Source organism: Solenopsis invicta, chromosome 4 (assembly GCF_016802725.1).
Source record: "Solenopsis invicta isolate M01_SB chromosome 4, UNIL_Sinv_3.0, whole genome shotgun sequence".
Classification (NCBI taxonomy): domain Eukaryota; kingdom Metazoa; phylum Arthropoda; class Insecta; order Hymenoptera; family Formicidae; genus Solenopsis; species Solenopsis invicta.
In genome coordinates, this window is record NC_052667.1 from 2,901,088 (window position 1) to 2,925,827 (window position 24,740).

General features: G+C 42.9%; 1 protein-coding gene across 1 annotated transcript in view; it reads left to right on the forward strand.

Annotated features, from left to right (window-relative positions):
- LOC105195672 (flocculation protein FLO11) overlaps window positions 1-24,120 on the forward strand; it is a 42,094-nt gene extending 17,974 nt beyond the window's left edge. Inside the window, exons 3-4 of the mRNA XM_039447958.1 lie at window positions 18,716-19,584; window positions 19,629-24,120. Of these exons, the coding sequence (XP_039303892.1) occupies window positions 18,716-19,584; window positions 19,629-20,630 (1,871 nt within the window). The 3' untranslated portion in view covers window positions 20,631-24,120. The remainder of the gene's footprint in view (window positions 1-18,715; window positions 19,585-19,628) is intronic.
- The last annotated feature ends 620 nt before the right edge of the window (window positions 24,121-24,740 follow it).

The window sequence follows — 24,740 nt, forward strand, 5'->3', positions numbered from 1 at the left end:
CCCTCCACAAAATCTGTTTAATCGAGGCATTTTTTAATACATGTAAATAAAATGGTTTTTTTTTGTTCAATACAATTTAACGAAATTTTTCGTTTATAGACCAATACATTTAAGAGTTGTGAGACTTTAATAGTAAACTTTCTCGCCCTTTAAAGAGATTAAGTATACATTTTAATTCATTTTTTCGTATGATTTTTGAGACGCCAAATATTATATCGATTTTGTGTCACACATCTATAAGATATTTTCGGAATCATATTTTCGTATTTATGCACTTAGAAAAAAAATTGTTGACTAAATTTTTCGACTTGTTTAAACTTTTTCGATTCAAATATGAATGAATTTAAGTTAAATATGTAAATGTATAAATGCTCGAACTGAAGGAGGAATTTAATCAAGTTGAAAAATGTAGTCAACAATTTTTTTCTCACTGCGAAGTTAGCTCCGCAGTACGCCCTCTGATTTAAAGTCCCCGCTGAACGTAAAATTCCGTCTTGCGACGGTATCCCTGATATGGAACTTGGCCAACCGTGTGTAAGACGAGCTTTATGTTCAAAAGGCTCGGTGTCGGTGACTCGAGACTGCAGGTACCTAGAACAATATCGAACTGCGAGCAGGTAGGCAGGTATCACGCTACAGTTGACGGAAAAGCCGGAAGACTGGGGTCGGAGTGTCCATTGTCCCCTTATGCTCCGCATGCCTCTCGTCCTCGCCAGGATCTCTTTCCCCGAAAAAATATCTTCGTTACATATCTTGGTCTCGTCCCGGGTCGATTTTACCTGCAACGGCGGATTTCTCAGCTGCGGCGTATAATGGCCACGTAATGAGGTACATCGTAAAGAACGAGAAAAGAAATCCTTTTTCCTGCCTTTACCTAGAAGCCCATAGTAAAACGGACAAGAATGGCCTTGAAAAACCATACACTGTCCGTGCTATCGATCACGCTTATCGATCATTGGGAAAAGTAAAATTCACCACGGAAAATTCGTTATCGCGAGTTGAACCGTTTTTCTTTTAATTTAAAATTTGAATGAAAGGATCAAGTATGTACGTCGTTAATTAAACGTCATCTTTTAATTACGGTTTCATCCCGCTTTATTGTTATAAATCATACATACGCCTTGCATTCGAATTTCGTACCGATCATCGTATTCGCGATTTCATTGATCGCCGTCGCTTGACAATTGTCGTCTGACTATTAGTTGCAAATCAGTTGTAACCGAGTACTTATTTATTCACTGATCCACGCTATTTTGTTGCTACGACGAGATGGATACTTTTGTCGACACTATATTAGACTATTGGCTACAAGCATGCACGCAAACTTGCACGGATGCACGCAAGCACGCCGCGTAGGCGTCGTCTGGGTGGTATCCGGTGTTTCGTATCCGTATGCTCACTCTTTATTATATCTTTCTCTTTTTCTCATTTCCTTCACCGCCGTGCTATTTCGCATGCTTTTCTATCCCTACGCAGCCATCGAAATTTCCATAATCCTTTCAGCAAACGTCCTTTCGCTGTTCAACATGTAGGGCGATTCGAGGAGCCGGGACAGTAGATGATTTATTGTGAATAAAAAGATTTATAAATATGCACATCGGATTCCGAGTAATCAACAAGAGTGGTAAAAGCAACTTCCAATTTCGAAAACAGATTTATGAGGCGGAATGGAATCATTATTATTTTTAATTTAAATTTTCCAAAGAGGAAGCAGATTATACGTCATTTCCCTTGGTTTACAGTTGTTATTTTCCATTTGATATTTCTTTCTCTCAATTCAAGAAAGTTATTATTGAATAATGAAACTATAATTTTTTTATAAAATTTTTTTGTGTGAGTAAGTTATGTCTGTTTAAAGCTAGATTATCTCATTTTAATTTTTATAGCCCTTATAATTTTAATTAATTGACAATCCTGAGAGTACCACACTTTGGTGTTTTACTTTGATTTACAATTCAAAAGGCTGTTCTCAAAGTAAAAATGTTTTTTTTTTTTTGTACGGATACGCGGTGGTGATTTTAAGATTTTTTACATTTTTAGGCTTAATTTTTTTGGAAAGGGGGGATACTTCCTGTATGTTTGTTATGTTGCGAATAATTCTCGGTGCGATATACTTCGCGCGATAAATCGCAGGTGGATTACGAGAGCAAATTGAAAATTGACTGTTCCCGTGCTTGATGGTATAACGTGCACCGCTCTATCCTCCCTGCCATCATTTTCCAGGCTCTCTTGCTGTTTTTTTTTTTTTTTTTGCGACATCCGAGAGCAAAACGCATGCCCCACGCGGCGAGAACGCCGCGACAGATGTTTTCGATTTGCCCCATTCGTCGCTCTCCGTTCATGACACCGGGACTAGATCTCATAAAATTTGCTTGCACAACGCATTATCTACAGAATCCCGTAATCCTCCGACAAAAACAATGTCCGAGCCACATGAGATCGTCGCCATGACGTCGCTAAATCCGCAAATATTTCAATCTTTCGAACCTCGAACGATTTTCTTTCTTCACAAAGAAAGTTTTACTGGCATGCGATTTCGTTAAACTTCTTCTGGAAGTATTTAAATCTTCAATGGTCAAGACATTTTTGGGATTTCTTTTTTCTTTGTTACATGAAGATTATATGCTAAACTATACAAAATGCTTTAAAACATACAAGTTTTATTTTGTCCTATGGATTACAAGTAAAATTTGCTGTAGATTTCTCTTTATCCGTTTATGGGTTTTCAAGATATTCTTAAGAAATTATTAAAGACTTAAAATTTTAATACAATTGAATAGAAAACCGCCCTATTCAACGTTGGAGCTTAGTGTTTATGATTTCTTGTAAATTTACATATATTTTCTATAACCCTTTAAACTTCGCCGAATATTTTTGATCTTGAAACACGTTTCTAAACTAAATTAGAACAGTAATGTTATAATATTAAATTTATAATGAATTTAATAATACTGTTAAACTAAAATGCATCTCTTAAAAACTACAAATAAAATAAATTATATATAAAAGTATAAATTCACACAAGGAATATTAAATACTAAGTACAGCTTGGACTATTTAGGACTTTCCTATCTTTTAATTATATTATTCACATAACTCTAATTTAATGTAATTTATGATTACATTTTTAATTTTATTAAAGTACGTATTCAAGTATATGCACTGAGAAAAAGGGTTTATTATTTCTGGCTAAATGTAAAAATTTATTATTATTTGTAACTGAATGTAAAAATAATTATGAATAAGAGAATAACATACAATGTGTTAGCATGAAATGATTATAAATTACAATCATTTTTTGTAACTTGTATATTATTATTATTATCATAATAGTAATAACTATAATAGATCTAATTATAATTATTTTTATATTCCGTTATAGTTATAAATAATAAATATCTTGAATATATACATTAAATAAAATTAAAAACATAATAAATAAAAATTAGAGTGTATATAATGGACATGGGGCATCGAAGGGTTGAAAGGGCGTTGAAACGGCGATAGGTGGAGGGAGAGTTGTCACTATTTATCTGGAGGCCTTTGCCGCCCCCTCCCCCCGTTCGTGTTACGCTCGCCGCGGAATTGCGGCGCGCATAGATTTTATCTGAAACGTGCGGGCGCACTCGCGCGCTCCGCTCCTCCAAGTTCGTTCGATTATGCGGCGAACGGCGCGACGTTTTCACGTCGAGTCGTACAGGATCTTCGTCGATCCGGGGGGGTTTCTTGGCAGTGGGATATTACCTGGAAACGCGTCGCTACTCTCGCGCGCGATCGCGCGCCGAGAGAACCGAATGTCGCGGCGGAAAGTTGCGTCCGTCGCGCTTAGCTAAGATCCTAAGCTTCGCTCGGCGAACCGCCTGTAAAGCGAAGATCGAGAGGATCGCGCCGACTAAAACGGGAGCTGAATCGTAACGCGTCTGAAATCGAAGCTGCACCAGCCTTTATTCCCCCGTGTAATCTCCTCCTCCCCTTCCTCCCCCTCCCCCGCGCGTTTGGACATAACTTTCTAAGTCTCACGTTAGATACGGTGTTGCGCTCAACGTCGACCACGTAAAACGACATTTAAATTCTATTTAAGCCTGCCAGATCGAGGACTTGGCGGATCTCGTTTCTCGCTGTCTCTCGAACGCGCCCCCCGCTGTCGAGATGACATAAACAAAGGCAACGCGTGGAAATGCAGGTACATAGTCCCCAAAGACTATACGCGAATCGTCGCGTGTACACAATTCGAATACTTAATTCTGTAAATTCAGGATCGTCCGACTTGTACAACTTTCCCAAGTAACGTCCTTAAGACGGGGGGGGGGGGATAAAATCGCGTCTGCCTCATCTCTGAATGTTTAAATCGACGCGACGGTTGCGCTATCGATTCGTTGTTTACGATAAAACGACTCTATTCCACATAGAATAAAATTCGAAGGAATACAATAAAGTATGCGCCGTAAAAAATTTATAGCCCCGCATGCCACCGGCTTTTTGATGTAGCTGATCTACATCCTGAGAAGAGGGTCGTGCTACTCTTTGTCTCGCGCTCTCAACTTTGCTCGCTCGCTCGTTTGAGAGAGTGACAGAGAGAGAGAGAGAGAGAACGCGCATCAGCCTTTCTTCCTCCCGATTCCGGGGCCGAAAATAAGCTGATCCAATTCCAGCCGCGGAGGATCCTTGATTTTTCGACGCCACTCTCGCGGCCGCCTCTCAAATTCCGGTAAGCATCGGGAGTTTTGCCGGCGCGGTGGCGGCGACGACGACTGCGGCGACACGGCGGCAGCGGCGCGGTCATTGTGTAATTGGCTCAGCCCGCGAGGCACGCGAGTCCGCCTCCCTCGCGCGCTCGCACACGCGAAATCGGAAATGCTCGAAATAAACCTACGCTCCTTCTCGACGCTCCGCACTCTGACGCACCGTCCGCGTACACGCGCTCGCCTCCTCGTGACCGTTGAGTACCGAACGACCGTGTCTCGCTGCTTTAATTTTTATTTAACGTCATATACTTGTACGTTTCGTATTATCACGTCGCATAGGTATGCGGAGAGAATTCACTCTGAGAATTTATCCTCGATTTACAAGAATTTTATTATAATTTTGATAAGTTAATTTAGTAATTTCAGTGAGAAAAAGGATAAATTCTAACAAGAAAGGTTTCTTTGGATGTAGATCTACATTTTTGACAATCTATCGAATTTGTCAATTGAATTTGATCGTTAATCTATTTATTCCCATGATCGTCCTCTACTTCAATTCCAGTTGAAATGCGATGCGTGATCGCCGCTTGCTTACAAAATTTGCGCGTATCTGCATACGTTACTCCGTTTCATTCTACTCTAATTCATGCGTCCCGCCACTATAAATAAGGATGTTTACTTCCGCAATATTGCGTCACGTCTCGCTCCCTCAAATATTTCTGAAGTTGACATCCTCGACGTTGCCCAAGTATCACTATCGTCTCGGGACATCTATCCAATTTTGTTAAAATATCAAAGGCACCGCGAGAGGAGATATTATTGAGGTATTGCCAAGAAATTCGTTTCTCGAGACGCAAGCGCCCCGTCTACACCTTGCGCGAAACTGTTTATTACGACGGCCGGCCTCTCGATTCATCGCTTATGCGAGCTCCGACGCGGGTGTGGCTGTTACTTCGCCGTCTCTCTGCCTTCCTCCGCGAGATACGACACGACAACCGATACGACCGCGCTGGAGAACGAGCGCGCCGCTTAAAATGGCGCACGTTGATGTACGCGATGTTGTACATCAATTGCGGATAGGGTGCTCCGCGCGTCTCCGTTCCGTTAAATCCCGACGGCGAAACATTTTATGGGGCCACCTGATCTGCCACGATTGATCTTGAGAATCGAACGGAAAAATTCGATCGAAAGGCAAAATTTGCAGGACAACGAAACTCTTCTTTGACTCTCCTATTTTTCTGTTCTCGACGCCGAAGAATATGTGTCAACAAATTTTAATATCAAATCTCATACAGAAAAAAAATTAGTGTATTAAACATTGAAACTAATATATTTTCTCTTTAACAATTATTGCCTCATACATAAGCAAGAACATAAAATATTGTATTCAAGTATTTGATAATCTTAAATATATGTATCTTTACGCAGTATAATAATTTTCATGAGATGAAGAAATATTGGAAATAACAAATCTTCAAAGAAAATAACAATATCTTCGAATTAAGAATTAACATTTTTGTATAATATTGTTATTATCGAAACAATCATGTGCTCTTTAGGTGACTATTATAATATTGAAATAAAAATGTATTTTGCTGAAATTTAAGATTATCGAATTCTTTAAAAAAGATTTTATATTCTTGTTTGTATATGAGATAATGATTATTAGATAGAATAGGTTATTTTAATTTGATATTTTAATTTTTCTTCTATACAGTATCTAAAATTTGTATCGAAGTCGAGATCTCTTGTGTATCTTTGTATATCTTTCGACTGATCGGACGAAGCTGTGGGAGAGAGAGGAGAGTACCGGATGTCGGGGGAAGCTTTAAATGACCGTGGTCCCTCGCAAGTCGCAGCTGATCGTCTTTGAAGAACGCGTATGACGTACTCGCGGGAGTAAAGAGCGTGTTATCGAGAGGGATAGGTACGAGTTATTTTCGCGATCAGATTTTTCGGCGTTAGAGAGGGTCCGCTCGCTTGCTCGCGATGCTGCTAAGCCAAGCGAGCCTTCGTCAACGTTTACTCGGCTGTTCACTCGTTTACTCGTTGCTCGTTGCTCGCCTGCCTCGCTTAACGTGCCTGCCTGCCTGCTTGCTTGCTTGCCTGCCTGCCTGCTTGCTTGCTTGCTTGCTTGCTTGCTTGCTTGCTGCTGCCTGCCTGCCTGCCTGCCTGCCTGCCTGCCTGCTTCCTGCCTGCCTGCCTGTCTGCCCGCCCGCCCGCCCGCTTCTCTCCTCGAATCAACGACGTACCGACAGATCGTCGAACCCTTGACGCTACGAAAATAAGCCAAAATTCTTTTGCTTTTTATTTGGCAGGAATCAAATAATTTTCAAGAATTTTCAAAGAAAAATATATCTTTGCAATTTTATTTTTTTCAATGAAATATACAAGATGATACTTAAAAGATTCTAAAAGATTTTAAGGGGCGATTTCTCACACTAATTTAAGACAAAAACTATAACCATATGTTCGAAACGAACGACTTATTAGTTTTAAAGATACAGAATGTCATAGTTGAAAGAAATATTTCTTTTTTTTTTTTCAAAATTTTGAAAACCATTTGATAGATTATTTTGATGAAACTTCAAAGAAATGAAGCATTATCTTTTTAGGGATCATATATTTTTGGAAAAAATAAAGTTTTTCTTTGACACACTGTATATTTAAAATTAAGCTATTTCAGTTGTACGCTGAGAAAAAAATTTGTTAAAAAACTAAAATATTTAGTTCAATACGTACAACTAAAAATTGAGTTGATTTAATTAATTCTTGGTTAAAAATTTGAATGGCAGACTTGGAAAAAACTGTACCTTTTTTGTACAACTAAATAATTGCTGAATCAACTCAATGTTTAATTGATTGTCTCGGACTAAATATTTTGGTTTTCTTACCAATTTTTCTTCTCAGTGTACAGCCGTAAAGTTTTCGTTTTCATTTAATTGAGAAATCACTATTTAAAATTTTTTAGAATACTCAAAGATCACTCATTGTCAGTATATATCGCGATACAATGAACGTCGATCGATCAAAGACTTAGCGTAGCGCAAACAATTTATTCTTACTAATAATTCGTTCGTAATGGTGAGATTGTAATCGGGACTTTTCCGAGAATGTTACTCCGAGACACAGACACTATTCTGCGCGAGACATTTTTCTAATAATAATAACTACGTCATTTTTCCGGATATACGCCCCGAATCCCACGAGCGTTAACATATGTTTCGCATTGCGTACACTGGTGGCAAACATTGGAAATGTCCCGACCGGGACGGCCGACTACCAGGAAACGATAAGTCAAGAAGTTTTGGCCGGTTCGCTCGGGTCTCGCAGCCGTTTTGCCGGAGAAACGAGGAGACGGCATTTTAACGCTCGATGCCAAACCCGTGGCGCAAGTGCTCACGCAAAATACCGGGAACGAGACCTCGCTGGCGGGATCCCCGACGTGCTCGTCTTTTGACGAAAGTCACTTTCGTTATGTCGAACAACTGGAAAATAAAATGGAACGTTCCCCGTCCGATCACATTGTCTCGGCCGACAAAACATTTTGGTCGACACTTTCAATCACTCGTTCCCGTTATTCGAATTGTAAATCTAATTATGTAAATAAGATAAAGAGATCAGTTTGATCATCGAATTGCTCTGTCTCATTTGTAGTTTTTGAATCATTTGTTCCAACATAACTTTGAAAGTACGGATCGTTTGATAAGATATTGGTGTTGAAACGAAGATATGGAACATTTCATTCATCATCGTGTATATCAATACGGCTCTTTGAGATCGCTCGAACGCTCGGGCTCGCGCTACGCGCGCGTACGTCACTGCAGCGCTGCGGATGTGTCAGATTGGTGGGAGGAGGGTGGGAGGGAGGAAAGGGAAAAGATGTCGCGGGGTGAAGAAAGGGGAACGAGTGGGAGCGACGTGCCCGGTTGCGCGAGCGGGAGCGGAGCGGTGGCGGCGAGAGGGAAAGAGGAAGCGAGTGAGAAAGAAAGGAGATGCGGAGAAAGAGACAGGTATAACGAGCGAGAGAGAAGATGAGAAGAAGGAGGAGGGGGGAATGTCGGCGATACGGGCGCTGGTCAGACAGAGACGAGCTGAATGAACGTGCGTGTTGCGCGAGCATGTAAGACGGAGAGGGAATGAGACAGAGCGAGAAGAAGGTAAGAGGGAGAGAGAAGTGGGCGCACGAATGAATGAACGGTACACGACGAGGATGGAATTAATGAGTGGGATAAATATAGAATCGAGTAGCGCGCCAGAACGAGACAGCCGCGCGCTGTTTCTCCTTCTCTCTCTTTCGTCCACCGTCGTTCTCTCTCTTTCCGTCTCTCTCTGTTCTTTTCTATACGCGCCCTCTGTCGGTCCCGGTCCCTGCACGCTCGCGAGCTCGCCTCGTTGCTCGCCCGTGCAGCCCGTCGTCCATGCTTGCGCGATCGTGAGCCGAAGCCGGAGAAGTAGCGCGATGAGTCTCTCGAGATCGACTCTCCTCGTGTGTAGGTAATTTTTAATACTTCAAATGACCCTAGGAACATGGGAGATCTGGAGGAACTCGCGAGATCAAACTTACTCCTATTTTATTCATGGAATGAACACTTGGATATCTACTTCGATGAATCATAACGTTATTTCTTTTCCCCTTTTTCCCTCGAATCTGAGATCAGCCAACAAATGGTTTTATCTCGTTCCAATTGTTACTATTATATTATTCTTCTCTATTTTTCATGTTCAACTGAGCGTCTTCGTAAATCCCACGCACCTATTCCACATGCTTCGCTTTCATTTCTGATGAAAATGGCGACGGGCAATGAACGTGTTTCGAGAAATCGCGTTACATGCCGTATCGCAAAGGGAGACAGAGAGGCTCTCCGTTCTTGAAACATCACGACGGTCACTGAAATGTGATGTCACGTCGTCGCGTCACATCACCCGCAAGTGTTTTTTCTCTCTCTCTCTCTCTCTCTCTCTCTCTCTCTCTCTCTCTCTCTCTCTTCTCTCTGTCATATCCGATCGATAATGCCTCCCTATCGATAATATTTCTTGCGCTCGCAAGACCGTATGTTGTTACGGTTGGTGAAAAAAGCGTGGGGAAAACGGGTGGGTAATTGACGACGAAGACGACGACATCGACGTCGACAACGCCGCTAGGCGGACGACGATGTCTCGTCTATCGCACTACCACCAGCACCATCATCATCATCATCATCATCATCATCATCATCATCATCACCACCACTATCATCATCGTCAGCGTCGCAACAGCTACCACCACTTCCTCCCGTCCATCGAACGCGAGCACGGCCGTCACTGGCGAGTCGCGCCGACGCCGTGTGTGACGGCGGCGCGGTGCCGCACGGCGGTGACGACGTAGAGGTAATGTTTTCATTCAATCCGAAGCTTCAATGATAGCTTCCGTCCATTCATAAAAAGCTTCGTGTGCGTCGGGGCTGGCCCCGGGAGCGGCGGCTCGCGTTGCGCCACGTTATCGCCAGATGGCGACGCCGTACCGTACGGCGCGAGGTGGTCCGCCGCCGCACCGCCCGAGGGAGTCCTTCCTTCCCCGGCCCGCCCCGCCGCTCCTCTTGCCGGCCGTACGAGACTTCCCTCCCCCCTCTCTTTTCCCCTCTCCACCCGCCTGCGCTCTCCCCGCTCTACCACCTCTTTTCACTTTTTCTCCTCCGTCCCCGCGTCCGACTGTCGCCATTCATGGCTTCCTTCCCACCGTCTCTTCCTGTTTCCCCTCCCTCCGCCTACGTTTCATCCCGCTGCTTCGCGCGTTCTGTCCCTCTGCTCTCCTCCACTGCCTTCTCGCTGTCTCTCTGTCTCTCTCTCCTTCCCTCCCTCCACCCTCTGACGTGTCCCCCTTCGCGTCGGCCGCCGCCTTTCCAGCTCGATTCGCTCGCGGCGTACCCATTGTCAGTCGTTGGTCGGCGGTCGTTGTGTGTGTCTCGTGACTTTCGGTATCTCTGTCTCACTCCCGTCGTTAATTCGCCGCTACTCCAGTATCCAGCTGTTGCCACGAGTTTCTTCGGCGAACGAGAAGGAGCCCTGTGCTCGTTTGAGAAATAGTGTGCCCGCGGGACACGGGAAATCGCGACGCGTGAGCAAGATCGTTACCCGTGATGTAATCCTCGTTGACGACTTGAACGTTGTCTCGTCGGTTGTACGTGGATCGGGAGGAGTACGTAAGCGACGGAGAGATACTCCGCCCCTCGCGTACAAGAACGCGTACGGACAGGCGAGGGGGCAAGTGTGGCAAGTGTGCGAAATGAACGGAGGACGAAAGTGCGAGTAGCGGATCTCTCGTGCTACCCGTCGTCGGTCGGTGCGCTCGCGAGCGAGCGAGCGAGCGAGCGAGTTCCACTTTGGGTCTCCCTCTCTGTCTCTCGTGTGCTCCTCTCTTTCTCTCTTCGTGGACGACGGCACGTCTCCGCCGATGCCGTCGCCGTGCCAGGTCGGGAGAGAATGCGGATTCGACCGTCGCTGCGAAGCGTCAGCCCGAACCCACGGCGACGACGGCGGCCACTCGGGAAGCACCGCGTTCTCGAGAGCGTTCTTCGCCCACGAGTGCCCACAGGATTCGCGTTCTTCTCGCCGTCGTACTCGCGACCGCGCGTGAGAGTGCGTTCTGCTGCTCCCGGCGAATCACGTCGGCCACGGCGGAACCCACGTTCTTTTCTGGCCGCTCGCTAGTCCTATGAATTTTCAGTAAGTTCTCTCTCTCTCTCTCTCTCTCTCTCTCTCCTTTTGTTGATATCAAACGATGTATAAAAAGAATCTATAAAGAAAATTATCAAACAACTAAAATATTTAATCCGATACGTTCAATTATTGGTTTAGTTAACTATTGATTCAAAAATTTTAATGATCGATATGAATGAACTATACCTTTTTTATGTATCTAAATAATTGTTAAATTAACCAGATGTTTAGTTGATTGTATCGAATTAGTTTTTCGACAAATTTTTTGTTGAGCGTATCAGCTAGCTCGAAAATAATTGTTAAATTAACTAAAATTTTCAAAATATTAGAGATGAGAAGAAAAGATCTCCTTGATCAAAAAAATTAATTATAAGTGCGAAATATTTTTTTTTTTATTTAAAGCAAATTAAAGAAAAATTGAGGCAAGGTCACTGTGAGAAATATTCGACTTTGTGCTTTCGATTTTCGGTCAATTGCGTAATTTTGAACTGGTTTCTTTCTTCTCACTCTTTGGTGCGATACAAAATAGAGCGATTTCGAAAAACCGTTTTTCTTAACAATTGTGATTTCTTTTAATCCGAGAATTTGTCGATACAAATTAGAATTGTACAACGAGTTTGTCGAATTTATTTATTAAATATGGCTGACGAACTCGTACAATTGGCACGTCGGTTTTATTATAGGTTCTTATTTTTCAAGATTTCCGGGCAAAGATACAGCCTTCCTCCTTTTTTCTCACAATCAATTCGTTATCGCTACTTGCAGACCGGATGTACATCCGCTAATATCGAAGTTGCGGCCGTAAAGTTCCACACGGCGGTTAACTGAGCTGGGCGAAGTCAGCCGAACATCAGTTGGTTAATTAGCTAGTTGGGCGATTTATTACTCGTGTTTCGTATTAATAGCGACATTAATTTTAAATCTGCATCTGAGTCGATGTTGCCAATTTAGCGGATTGTCTCTTAAAGTTGGAGTTTCTTCATTATTATTCCGAATTTTTTTTCCACTCAAAAGATTAATTTTTTTACGGCCAATAAATCTCTACACTAAGAAAAAATTATTAATTTGACCAAATTTCTCAACTCGATAAAATTTTTTCAGTTCAAGTATTTATATGTATTTGACTTAATTACATAAAATATTTGAATTTCAGTTTAACCATTTAAAAAAGTATTTAAATAATTAAGTATTTAAATGCATAAATACTCGAACTGAATAAATTCGATTATGTTGAAAAATTTAGTCAAGTTAACAACTTTTTTTTTTCAGTATAATAAAAGCAGAAAATCTTCAAGAAAAAGTCGGTCAAATTGACGATATTAATTTGAATTACAAATTTCGTTAGTTAACCGCGGTATTCGACTTCGAATCGTGGGCTTAGGATAGAACGGGATAGAAGATTTGAGGCTAAAAATTATCAATTTAACGAGGCAACATTTCGGACGTATTAATTAATGCAGACGGTCGTTGGAAACTTGTATACAAATCCTTGTCACTCGCGCCTCTATCTCTTGGAGTCTCTCCAGACGCGGCGAGATGAACATCGGAATGGAAGACCCGACGCCCCATAATCGCAAGCGTGGCGCTCTCGATTCCGATTGTAACTTGTAATGCGTTGCGTGTATAGGTGACGAGAGCGTAAAAACCCGCGATCGTGGTCTACGACGAATTTCACGAGATTCCGGCAACCCGCGATGATTTTCACGTTCGCGACACATCACGTGCACGCGCGCGAAGAGAGAGAAAGACGTGCGTTATCGTCCCATGTAATTGAAACTAGTTAGCGAATCGCGGCTATACGCACGAAACTGAAACCGCGCTGGGGAAACAGATAACGGGAGGAAGAACCGTATCCGGCCTTATCGCGCTCGTTTCCGAATGGAATTAAAGACCGCTATATTAAAACGCCCGGGGATTCATGAGCTCGCATCAAAGGAGCTTTATGCGCGCGACGTTCTAGCACTGGCTAGTCTCGATGCGACGGATAACGGGGTGAGACGAGTCTCCGTGTATTCATAAGGTCCCACACATTTTAAATATACAATCTCGCATTTGAAATGTGTCTTATAGATACGTGCTTCAAATATATTGATGAGAAAATATTATCCGTTTTGAAAAATGACACTTCCTCTTTCGGCGTTGTTCACACGATCTAATATCAAACTTATTGTTAAAATATATATTCTCTCTCTGCGCGATTTATAAAATGACTTCATAGACGTTTCTTTGTCCTCCGCCTTTACGTTCCGATTTTCTAAACTTTCAACACGTTTGAAATCCTATTCGGAGAGAGAATTTTCAACATAGTCTCCGAAGAATTTGATAATGTTTAAAAAATTATTGAAATTTTAATGAAATTTAATCAAACTATTTCATAAAGAATCAACATATAATATAAAATAGTTTGGTTAAATTTCTCGTACTAAACTTCTTTACTATTTTCTCACAAGTTTACAACAATATTCCAGATAACTATAAATTATACATTATGTTCGATCTTTTTTTAAGACTTTGCATTTTTTTATTGACTGCACTCTACACTGAGAAAAAAATTGTTAATTTGATTAAATTATTCACCTTCGTTAAATTTCTTTAATCATTTCTCTTCAAGTATTTATGTATTGAAGTTAAATATATAAATGTTTGAACTGAGGCAATGTAATTTAACATAAATATTTGAATTAAAGAATTTTATTCAAGTTGAAAAATTTAATCGAGTCAATAATCAATTTAATCAAGTTGACAATTTTTTTCTCAGCAATTTTTCCGGTTTAATAAAATTTCTGAATCATGTCGCTTGTTGTGAATTACATTGTATGACCTATTTCGCTCGAGGCTGGATAGTTTATCGTCCAGAATTCCCGCCAATTTACAAAATTTTACGATAATGTTGCTAAACGCGAATTTATTATGGTTCGCGGACAGAGACGTTTCGTAAATATTCCGAAATTCTTTCCCCTTATCGGCGTATTTAATGAAAACTTGTTAGTGCGACGGTTCGTTGGTTGTACATATCTAGACCGCAAAGGAAACCGATATCGGAGGAAGAACTTATCCGCTCTTATCGTGGACGTTTCCGACTGGCGTTAAAAAATGTTTATGCCGCGCGCGACGACGTGCATTCACTCGGTATCATGCTTCGTTCGCTCGATTTAAAATTAGAAAGAAGCTTACTTCACGAAAATATATACCGATTTACGATTTAATATTCGACTATCTCCGCTTGCGAATTATCTTTACATCTAACCGTACGCGGTTTGTTGAATTCGCACTTTTTTACAAACTTTCACACTATATAAATCTTCGATAAAGCTCCCTCACAAATGTATAAAATAAAAAAAACATTATTCGATCTTAATGAGCCTGTAAGATTCGAGAAGCATTATATTCCTTGTTTCTTTACACGATGTGAACCTAACATTCATTAGCAACTCGACAAACGTGCGGCACGCGGATATTGCATCGCATTATCATCGCGCTGTCATCGATTCGTTTATCAGAATTTTTTTTATAAACTTCTTTCGTTTTATGTACGCGCAACTTACGATTCAATATTTGTCTAATCACTACCGGGAAAATCCGTGAAGATGATCGGTCGACAGGATATCCGCGACGAAAAATAATGTTCAAGTATCTCCGCGAAAAGATTTACAATCCAATACGAAACGCGTCCTTTTAAAATCGATAGAACCTTTTAAAGATTTGCAAATAACAGATGGTCGTGGGGAATAAGTAAAACCGAGAATAAATTGACGCAAGTTAAACTGCATTCCAATAAGAAAAAAAAATGAGAATTTATAAAACCTACGATGTCGTATCGCGTGTTACTTGGGACTGTGTTTTCTCCTACACTTGCGAGTCTCTCGCAATCGATTACGGTTTTTTCTAACGCTCATTTTTCTATCTAACAATGTAGATTAACTTTAATTTTGATTTAATTTACTGTTTATCTTTTTCTAGTTATAATCAAAATATACTAATGTCAATACCACTCGATGTGATTTTACATATATCTTTTATTTCATAAAAATGACAAAAAAATTTACGTTGGAAAATATATTGTCTCATTAAACCTGTAAAAGGTTTTTCAAGAAATTTTTCGATCTCAGAGAGATACGAATTACATTAATATTAAATTGTTACATTAATATTAAATAAATGTTGCAAACTAAGAGTAGGTTTAACGTCCACTTTTAGCAATGTAAATTAACTTTAATCTCGGTTTAACTTTCTATCTTTTTCTACCTATTATCTAGTTCTGATTCTTAGAACTAAATGAAGATGAAAAGTTAAGCCGGGATTAAAGTTAATTCACAATGATAAAACTAGACACAATTCATATCCTTTCGCCGGTGCGTGATCTATTCGTCAATTCTAAGCGCAGCTCGCCGGACGAGGCGCATTTTCACGAGCGATTACGAGCGCTAGATTCAGCAAAATTGTAACGGCCAGCGAAATTATAATCGTACCGGGAGGGAAACGCGTGGTGTCGGGGGGCCACCAGTCGAAACGCACCGGCCGCACTCTCTTTCTCTCGTACGCGCGAGCTCGCTCGCGAAACGCTCGTCTTATCTGCGCGTTGCGGCGGACGGCTGGCGCGGTGCGGTTAAAAGCTTTGACCTATGGCAGTCGGTCGACGATAGCCGGCCCGTGCATTCCACTCCGAGCGCACCCTTTCTGAATGGCCCGCCTGTTTCTCGCCGCGATCGCTCGACGCCGCTCCGCTCCGCTCCGCCGCGACGACGAGCGCGAGTCACCGCCGCTAGCGTCGTCTAGCGCTCGAGTGGAGTAAATCCCGCGAGTGGCCGTAAGTCGAATTTTTAGATCAAACGCGTTGTCCGAGCGAACGGGGACCCCTAAATCTAAAGAAGCAGCTCTCTAAATAAAATAAAATATGCGTTAATCGTAATAGTTCATTTAAATGTTAATAATTCATTAGATACATCGATTTAAATATTATATGTACATAAAACCATTAGAATAGTTAAAGACCTAATGGACTCTGCCTGCTCGTTTGCGCTATAAATAGGTATTACCCGGATGAGGGTTAATAAGGCATCCACGATGTTCAAGAATGCAGTGTTCGTGCGAGGATTTTATTCATGATTCGAGGCTTTTATTTATTTATTTTTTTTTTGCGAGAAAAGACGATCGTGGGCTCTCGAGTATTCCGCGCCTCGTGAGCCACGACGATTAAAAAACAAACGCGTCGCTAACGTAAATAGAACGTTAACTGCGATTCGCGAGATAACAACGGGCGGACTCTCGGGCGCGGGCGCCTTGAGATTTTCGAACGGGATCGATGTATGTACGATCGCGTCGAGGGCCGCCGCGCCGCGAGTCGAAGCGCCACGCTGTACCAGGGGGAAACGACGAAGTGGAGCGAACTGATAAAACGGAGCCGGAGGAAACTCCGCGCGGCGGAGCGTCCACGATTAATGATCTCGATATACGCGCGATTCTCGGAACGCGTGTAATAATCGGGCGCGCCTCGAAAGCTGAACGCTCGCCGGGAGCTCGTTACACAGTCGCAGAATCTAATTCTGCGCCGTTCCACCGAGCCACGCCGCGCCGCTCCGCATCGTGTTGCGCCGCACCGCGTTGCGCCGCGCCATACCAGATCGCCGCCGTGGCTCAGGTGAATGAGCGCGGCGACGTGCGCGCGCGAACGTGTGTGCGTAATCGATGCAACAACGCGATTTCGAATGCAGGTTCGCGCGTAACTCGGGAGTGGCTCTCGCAGAGGAGTAGAACGTTTCAAGAGTTTGCTCTCGGAAAGTAATGCTCGGCTCTCTTGGTCTATATCACACACTCTCTCTCTCTCTCTCTCTCTCTCTCTCTCTCTCTCTCTCTATCTCTCTCTCTCTCTCGACTCTACGTTCATTCTCTCGGGATAGATTTTTGGCTTTCACTAGAAATTTAAATAAAGGAATATGTAAAATAAGTCGTAAATATTGTCACTGAAGACTGTCTTAAGATGAAATTTTATATACGTGTATAGGTATGTGTATTTTTTAAATATATACACTGAAAAAAACTTTTATTCAAGTATATTTATTTTAATATCAATTCCTTGATTTAAAAAAATATTTCCCGAGTTTAAAAATAAATTATTTCATACTGGCTAATATTTATTTAAATCAAAGAAATGATGTTAAAACAAATGTATGATGTTAATACAAATGTAACAATTTACTTGAACATAATCCAGAGTCCTTAGATCAATATTGTTTAATTTAAATTCTTACTTATTTAACTCTATTATTAACTCTTCATACGCTGAGGAAAAAAGTTGTTGACTTGACTAAATTTTTCAATTTGATTAAATTTTTTTGTTTCAAGTATTTATGTATTTAAGTTAAATATTTGTCTAGTTACGTCAAATATATAATTGCTTGAAGTTCTTTCAAGTATTTTACGCATTTGAATTAAATATATAAATACTTTGACTGAAGAAATTGAATCAAGTTGTAAAGCTTAGTCAATTTAACAACGTTTTTTCTCAGTGCAGTAAATATCGTATATTTCAAATTAACAATCGGACATATAAAGTAAATCTTTTTCACGCTTGATTATAACGTGACGCGCGTTAACATTCGAACAATTTGCTTTCCGCTTTCCATTTGCCGTACGAGAGTGTAAAAAAAAAAGTTAAAAATTCAAAGCGCGCGGCTTCAGTCGAGGTAAAAGCGCGCCGTCGAGGACGCGATCGGTCGCGCTCGAACGAGACTCTCCCGGTTCTTCCACACCGTGGGCGCCGCGAGTGGGTTGGTGACCACCGAATCGAGAACTACGCGGCCCACTCGTACGCGCGCTCGCCCACGTAGAAACCAAACCTCTCTTCGTGACCGCGTAGGTGCTGACCCGACGCCTCGCCGTAGCCCGTCGTCGTCTCTCGGCCATTCCAATTTCTTCGATTTTCGAAAACCCATGTCCAACGTCACTAGGAATCTCACACTTGGCAATGTGAATCGAGAGATTTCCATCTCTTCCTCCTACCTATTAAAGTACCTAGGAAAAATTGCGTTAAAGAAGAATAGTAGAAAAATCTCATGTTTTTTAATTTAATATTCTAATTGTTAATTTTTGGGGAATTTAAATAAGAGAAGGTGGGATTCAAAATTAAAACACTCAAAATATTTAAAGCATTAGATATTTAAGGACTTGTAAACTTAAACATAAAAAAATTTACTCATCTTAGGAACTTATTTAAGATAGAGATTTCATGTAAATAATATAAGTATTTTTTTGCACATATAAAATAATTGCTGAAAAGCTTTAGTATTTTTTAAGCGAAATATAATACGACGTTTTGATCGCAATGTTTTTAGGTGGGGATGAAGCGCGTGTCGCGAGGGCGAGAGGAAGCGGACGCGGAGCATTACCGAGCCCCATCCTCGCTAATGGAACGCCCTCGTCGAGAGTGTCACCACCTCGCGCGGGCCGGGCAGTGCGGACTACCGAGGCGACACTTATCCCAACGTCAACTCAGCGTCCATCGGTTCCAGATACATCGTCGACGTTCGTCGAACGATGGGCTAGCGAGCGGACGGCACCGGATTGGACGGGTCGTGCCGCAGCGTCGTTGTCAGCAGCAGCAGCAGCAGCAGCAGCAACAACGGCAACAAATACACGTGGAGGATCATTCTCCGCAGCGGATCGAGGACCAGCTAGCACAGCTGGTATCCGTCTCGAGCATCGTTGGATCGAGGAGAGGAAGGAGCTGGAGGCGACGAAGAAGGTGGAGCATTGGCAACAGCAACAGTGTCAGGATCAGCAGCAGCAGCAGCAGCAGCAGCAGCAGCAGCGGCGTCATTTCGAGACGCCAACGACGCAAAGTCCAGGAGCAGCAGGACGTTTTGAACTGAGCGGTCGGCCGATGTCGCGTAACGATGCGATACCGCCGCTCACGCGGCCTCCCTCCTCGCGAACGAACATTATCGCGGCGGATGGTAACGACGACGGCGAAGACGCGGCGGCGAACTCGCGGGTGCACGATCACAGCCGGCCGTTTCCGCCGCCGCGGTTGCCACTCGTGCACGTGACGTCGATGCCGTCCGTGCCGCCACCGCCGCCACCATCGGCGTCGCAGTCGGTGCCCGGATCGCCGACTCTTCGCGTAGCGCCCCTCACCATGCCTCTGACGCCGTTATCGAATTCCTTCCGGAGCAGGCCGTCCCTGCGTCGCCCACAGAACGTCGTCGTCACCGAGACGTCGTCGTCGCCGAGCGACGCGAATTCCAGGAGTCTGCGTCGCCGTCGTCCACGGACACGACGATAACGACGATCGCGACGTCGCCCAGGAGCCCGATCGGCGAGGTGAGTCTCGCCACGCCGCGACCGGACGGCGAGAGGACCATCAACGAGTACGTCGAGGCGCCGTTCAAGAACTCGCGTTGCAATCAGGAACGACGCCTCGATGCCGACAGCAAGACGGCCGGCGGCGACTGTCCGAAGGGCGAGAGGAGGCATCATCATCATCACCATCATAACCACCACCATCATCATAATAGAGGTCACGAGGATGCTACGGTAGTGCCGACGCATCGGGCGCGAGGTCGCGCGAGGAATCAGAGCGGTCTGCGTGGCTTCAGCGGCACGACGACCGGCGGCTCTCCCACCGTCGCCACGTCGGCGAACACGACGGCAGCGAACGCCGTCACGAAGCAGCCGGTCTCCTTCACCAAGGAGCCGGCTAACACGCTCGGCGTCAGGGACCCAGCTGGTCTGTCGATCATATGCGACTTTTGCGGTAGATGCCGATGCGAGTCGTGTCGAGAGCCACCTCCGTTGCCCAGCAAGTGGCTCTGCGACAATGCGTGCCTCTGTTCGGCAGAGACCGTCCTAGACTATGCGTCGTGCCTATGCTGCGTCAAGGGTCTCTTCTACCACTGCGTGGACGGCGGCAGCGGCGGTGGCGTCGCCAGCAGCAGCATGGAGGACAGCGAGGCCGCGGCGACGAGTTGCGCGGACGAGCCGTGCTCCTGCACCGGTAACCGCACGACGTCCAGGTGGGCCTGCCTAGGCGCCCTGTCGCTGGTGATGCCCTGCCTCTTGTGCTACTGGCCCCTCCGGGGCTGCGTCACCCTCTGTGAGGTGTGCTACGCGCGTCACGCCGCGCAGGGCTGCCGATGCAATCCGAACGCGACGACCGGTAACAGCAGGCATCATCCCATCACCAGCGATATCGGAGACTCGAGGGACCCGGAGAAGAGGCTGCTGGACCCGGTCACGCCGGAGCTTTGAGCCTTGGACACCTATCCAAGGTGTGGAAACGCCGCGTATTTTCCATGCCTCAGTGACTGGAAGGAGATCCAGGAAATCCAGGAACATAGGACCCTGCCTGCCCTGATGGACGTATCGAACGTGTGTGGGGAAGGGGTCAGAGGGAGCAAAAGTGAATTGCATCAAGTACAAGAGCTGCATTTAAGTCGAGGAGAACGATATCGGATTTTCACGAAACTGTACGTTTGACGTCGAATGCCTTTATTTATTATTCTTCCATGAAAAGTGCGTGCGTATGAGGGTATGTTCACACTTGGTGCGTTTTATGTGTGTGTGTGTGTGTGTGTGTGTGTGTGAGAGAGAGAGAGAGAGAATGAGAGAAAGAAAGCAGTGTACGAATGGGGCGAGTATGTTTTTGCGTGCGCGAACGGTAGAGGAATGAAGTACGCGGGTAGCGTATCGTCCAGACATACCACTTACGCATAGATAACTCTATACATAATGAATTATACGCATTGTACCACGCGCCGAGCGAAATCGAACGAACGGTAATATATCGGGGTCTGGGGCGAGGGGGGAGGGGGGAAAAATTACATACACACACAACAGAGTAAAGAAAAAAGCTAAAGTATATATTATATATATATAAATATATATAGATAGAAATGTATATTGTATATTATGTTTGTATAAAGAATAAACTTTTCTACGGTTAATTTATTTGCGGCTGTAACGCTAAGTGTATGGTTCATGATAGAGCGAGAGACGACTTGGTAGAACAAGGAGGGAAGAGAGGGGGGCGAGAAACGTAAGCAAATTGTACCAATGACGTGTGCACATGGACCAATATGGCCGCTGAGTTGAAACCCGCTAGCGTGATGAAGAAAGTTTTCTGATGATAAAAGGGATGGAGAAAGAGAGAGAGAGAAAGAGATAGGACTTTAAAGCGCTAATTTTTACGTTATACAATTGCGATTTATAAGTAATGACTTTTGAAACGCATTGCAAAGGAGCCATATTCGTAAAATCTAATTAGAATCACTGCACCAGTCACTGAAAAATCATTAAATAACAGTTTAAGAAAAATTAGAAACAATAAAAATTAAAAATAATAAGTTACATAAATTAATAAATTATATTAATAGATAATTTTTTAATCTAACTTTCATATAGAGTTGATTAAATTATTAATTTTTTATTTGAAAAAAAATGTAATTATATTAATCATGTTAAATCAATATATTGTTTTTATTTATTCTTTGATTGATTCAGTTTCTCGTCAATTCATTGACTCGTGTAGTGATCTTACATCAATGGTTGCACAAGCAAAAAAAAGGAGGGATGGGAACACGCGAGACGGAAAATAGCGAAGACTCGCCAGATCGTCGCGTTTTCCATTTCGTTAATCGTTTTCTCCAGTATTATCTAGTCTTGCGAACATCCTTTTCTCAGTTAACGTTTGTCATTTAAGAACGGGCCATGCGGCGTGCACGCGCGAGAACGAAGTCGCGAGAAAGAGGAAGTCCCTCTCCCTTCCTCCCCCTGTGCTCCCAGTCATCATGCCGTTTCCGGTGATTTCGTTAGCTATAAATAGGGACTTGAGATCGGTAACAGTTCGTAGATGAACTCCACGCTTTTCTCGCCGGTCGTGGCAAATGGCGAATTTACTTTTTCTCTCCATCTGTATTGCTCTTTTCTTCTCATTCTCTCTCTCTTTTTCTCTCGGGGCACCGGATGCGACACTGGTGCGTGATTTAACACTAGAACCACCATTCATTTTTACGATTTATTACGTTATTTACGCGTGCACACGTGCGTGTGCAAGAGTACGAAAATTTTGAACTTTGTGCTTGTACACATCACTTCAATGTGGTATAGATTTGTGTATTCTTGGCAGTTCTAAGTAATCGATCGTGTTAATCAAGGGAAAGAGGAATTGACCTACCAGGGACATGGCAATACGGTTCTAATGTTAAACGGTGACATGTGTGCGCCGGCGATTATTCTTTATTAAAAAAAAAAAAAATCAACCGCGCCATTTGTCGATGGGAATTCGTGTGTACGGCGACTGATTATTTTTTTCCCCCTTTCAGCGATATTCCTCGGCGCGAGTATTTTCGCACGATTTGGAAGCCGATCGATCGGAGTGGTACGGCTCGGTTTTAGCATTTCAGCGCGGGGCGTGGGCAGACGATTGTGTGTGAGCGAATGCTCGGGTGTAACTGGGTCGATTGCATGGGTAAAATAATCGCGCGCGGACGAAAACGGGCCGAGAGGCGACGTTGTTGCGAGCAGTATGCGAACAGAAAGACGCGATTCGATTTGAATGATCTATCATTGCACGCGTTCGAGGAGGATTACTAACAATAAGTGGAATGAGCGTTTTCTTTTTCTCTCTTCCTCTCTCTCGGTGGCTCGCTCGCCCTTCTCGCGAGAAAGGCGGGCACTGAGACAACGGGAATAAGAAGAGCACAATGGGACAGGAGCACGAAAAGAGCGTTATGGCCTCAGCGCGAGAACGTCTAGACGGTGCGAAAAAGCGTAACGAGGTTTCTAATGTAAGATGAATGCGACGGGGGAAAACACCGAGCCGGAATGATGTCGATGTGAGACGCCTTTGTCCTTCTTCGCGAGTCGATCGCGGACAATTATTGTCCAAATCCCAAAGAGCGTTTTCTCGCCCAAGTTGAGAAAACGGATAAACTATTTTTCCCGAGTCGAAGTGACTAGGGCCGGTATTCATAGACAATTCTTATATTTAAGATCGTCTTAAGTGTCACCTTAAAATATCATCAACCAATCAGAGAACCGTATTAGCATTAAGACATTACTTAAGACAATTTCAAATAATCTTGAAATAAGAATCCATCATGAATATCGGCCTAGAACAATAAACTCTGTCTGTCCAATCAGCAGACAACGTTTTTTAAATATTTATTCTTCATTATAATATTTTTCAAATATTAAAACAAAAAAACATTTTGGACGGATTCTTGGAATTTTTTAAAACACCGCTGTTAACGATGGTTTAATTGATTGCTCGTCTCTTTCCACTTCTAATTCGTTTTATCTCTTAATAGAACCAGAGTCAAGACTCACGTGCACCAGCCGTGTACATTTTATTTTATTTTTCTTTCGACATATCGCGAGATCGGTGAGATTTATGCTCGACTCGAATCAAAAATGCGAAACTGGACGTGGACGTTCGCCGAGGACAATGCGATTGCACGTCGATCAACTAGCGAAGGCGCGAAAGGACGCGAAGGCGCGAAAGGACGCGAAGGCGTGAATGGAACGCGAGAGTGCGTGTGTTTGTGTTCGTATGTGTGCGTGTGTATGTATGTGTGCATGCGTGCGTGCGTGCGTGCGTTTGTATGCACGCACGCGGGTGTGTCTCGCCGAGCGAAGGAAAAGAAGTTTTTATTCTTAATAAGTCTATACGATCTGTATATGTCTTGTAAATATATATATATACATATATATACATATATATATCATGCATAGATATGTATAACTTGTGCGTTTATTCGTTCGCAGAGAATTCTGTCTGCGGAGACGTATTTAACCATTCCGACAATTCACTTGTATCCTTTACATCCTTGATTCGGGAATAATCACTTAATTTGTTTTTGCCTGGAATAATTTTTAAATAATAGTGATTTTTACATCCCAATTAAAAATCAATTATATATATTACGATTGTTTTACAATTTATTAGTTTTGAGATCATTATGTATACATTGAAAATTTTTTATGTTTAAATATATGTATTTTAACATCATTTCCTTGATTAAAAAAAATATTTCTTAGGTTTAAAAATAAATTATTGTATACTGGTTAATATTTATTTAAACAAAAAAAATGTTTAAATATATTTACTTGAACATAAAAAAACTTTTCAGTGTAGATAAATTTAATATTTTCTAAAAAAAAAAGTTTCTCTCGATTAGTAAAGAAAATTACTGTGACTGATGATGAGCTTCGGTCTCTCGCTGCTGCGGTGCATTTAAAAATCAAGCATCGCAGATTTTGAACACTTTGAACAATGATGCTTCATTGCAAGATTTCGTCATGCGGCGCTACAACATTTCGAATATGAGAACGATCGATAACGGAATAGAATAAAACTCC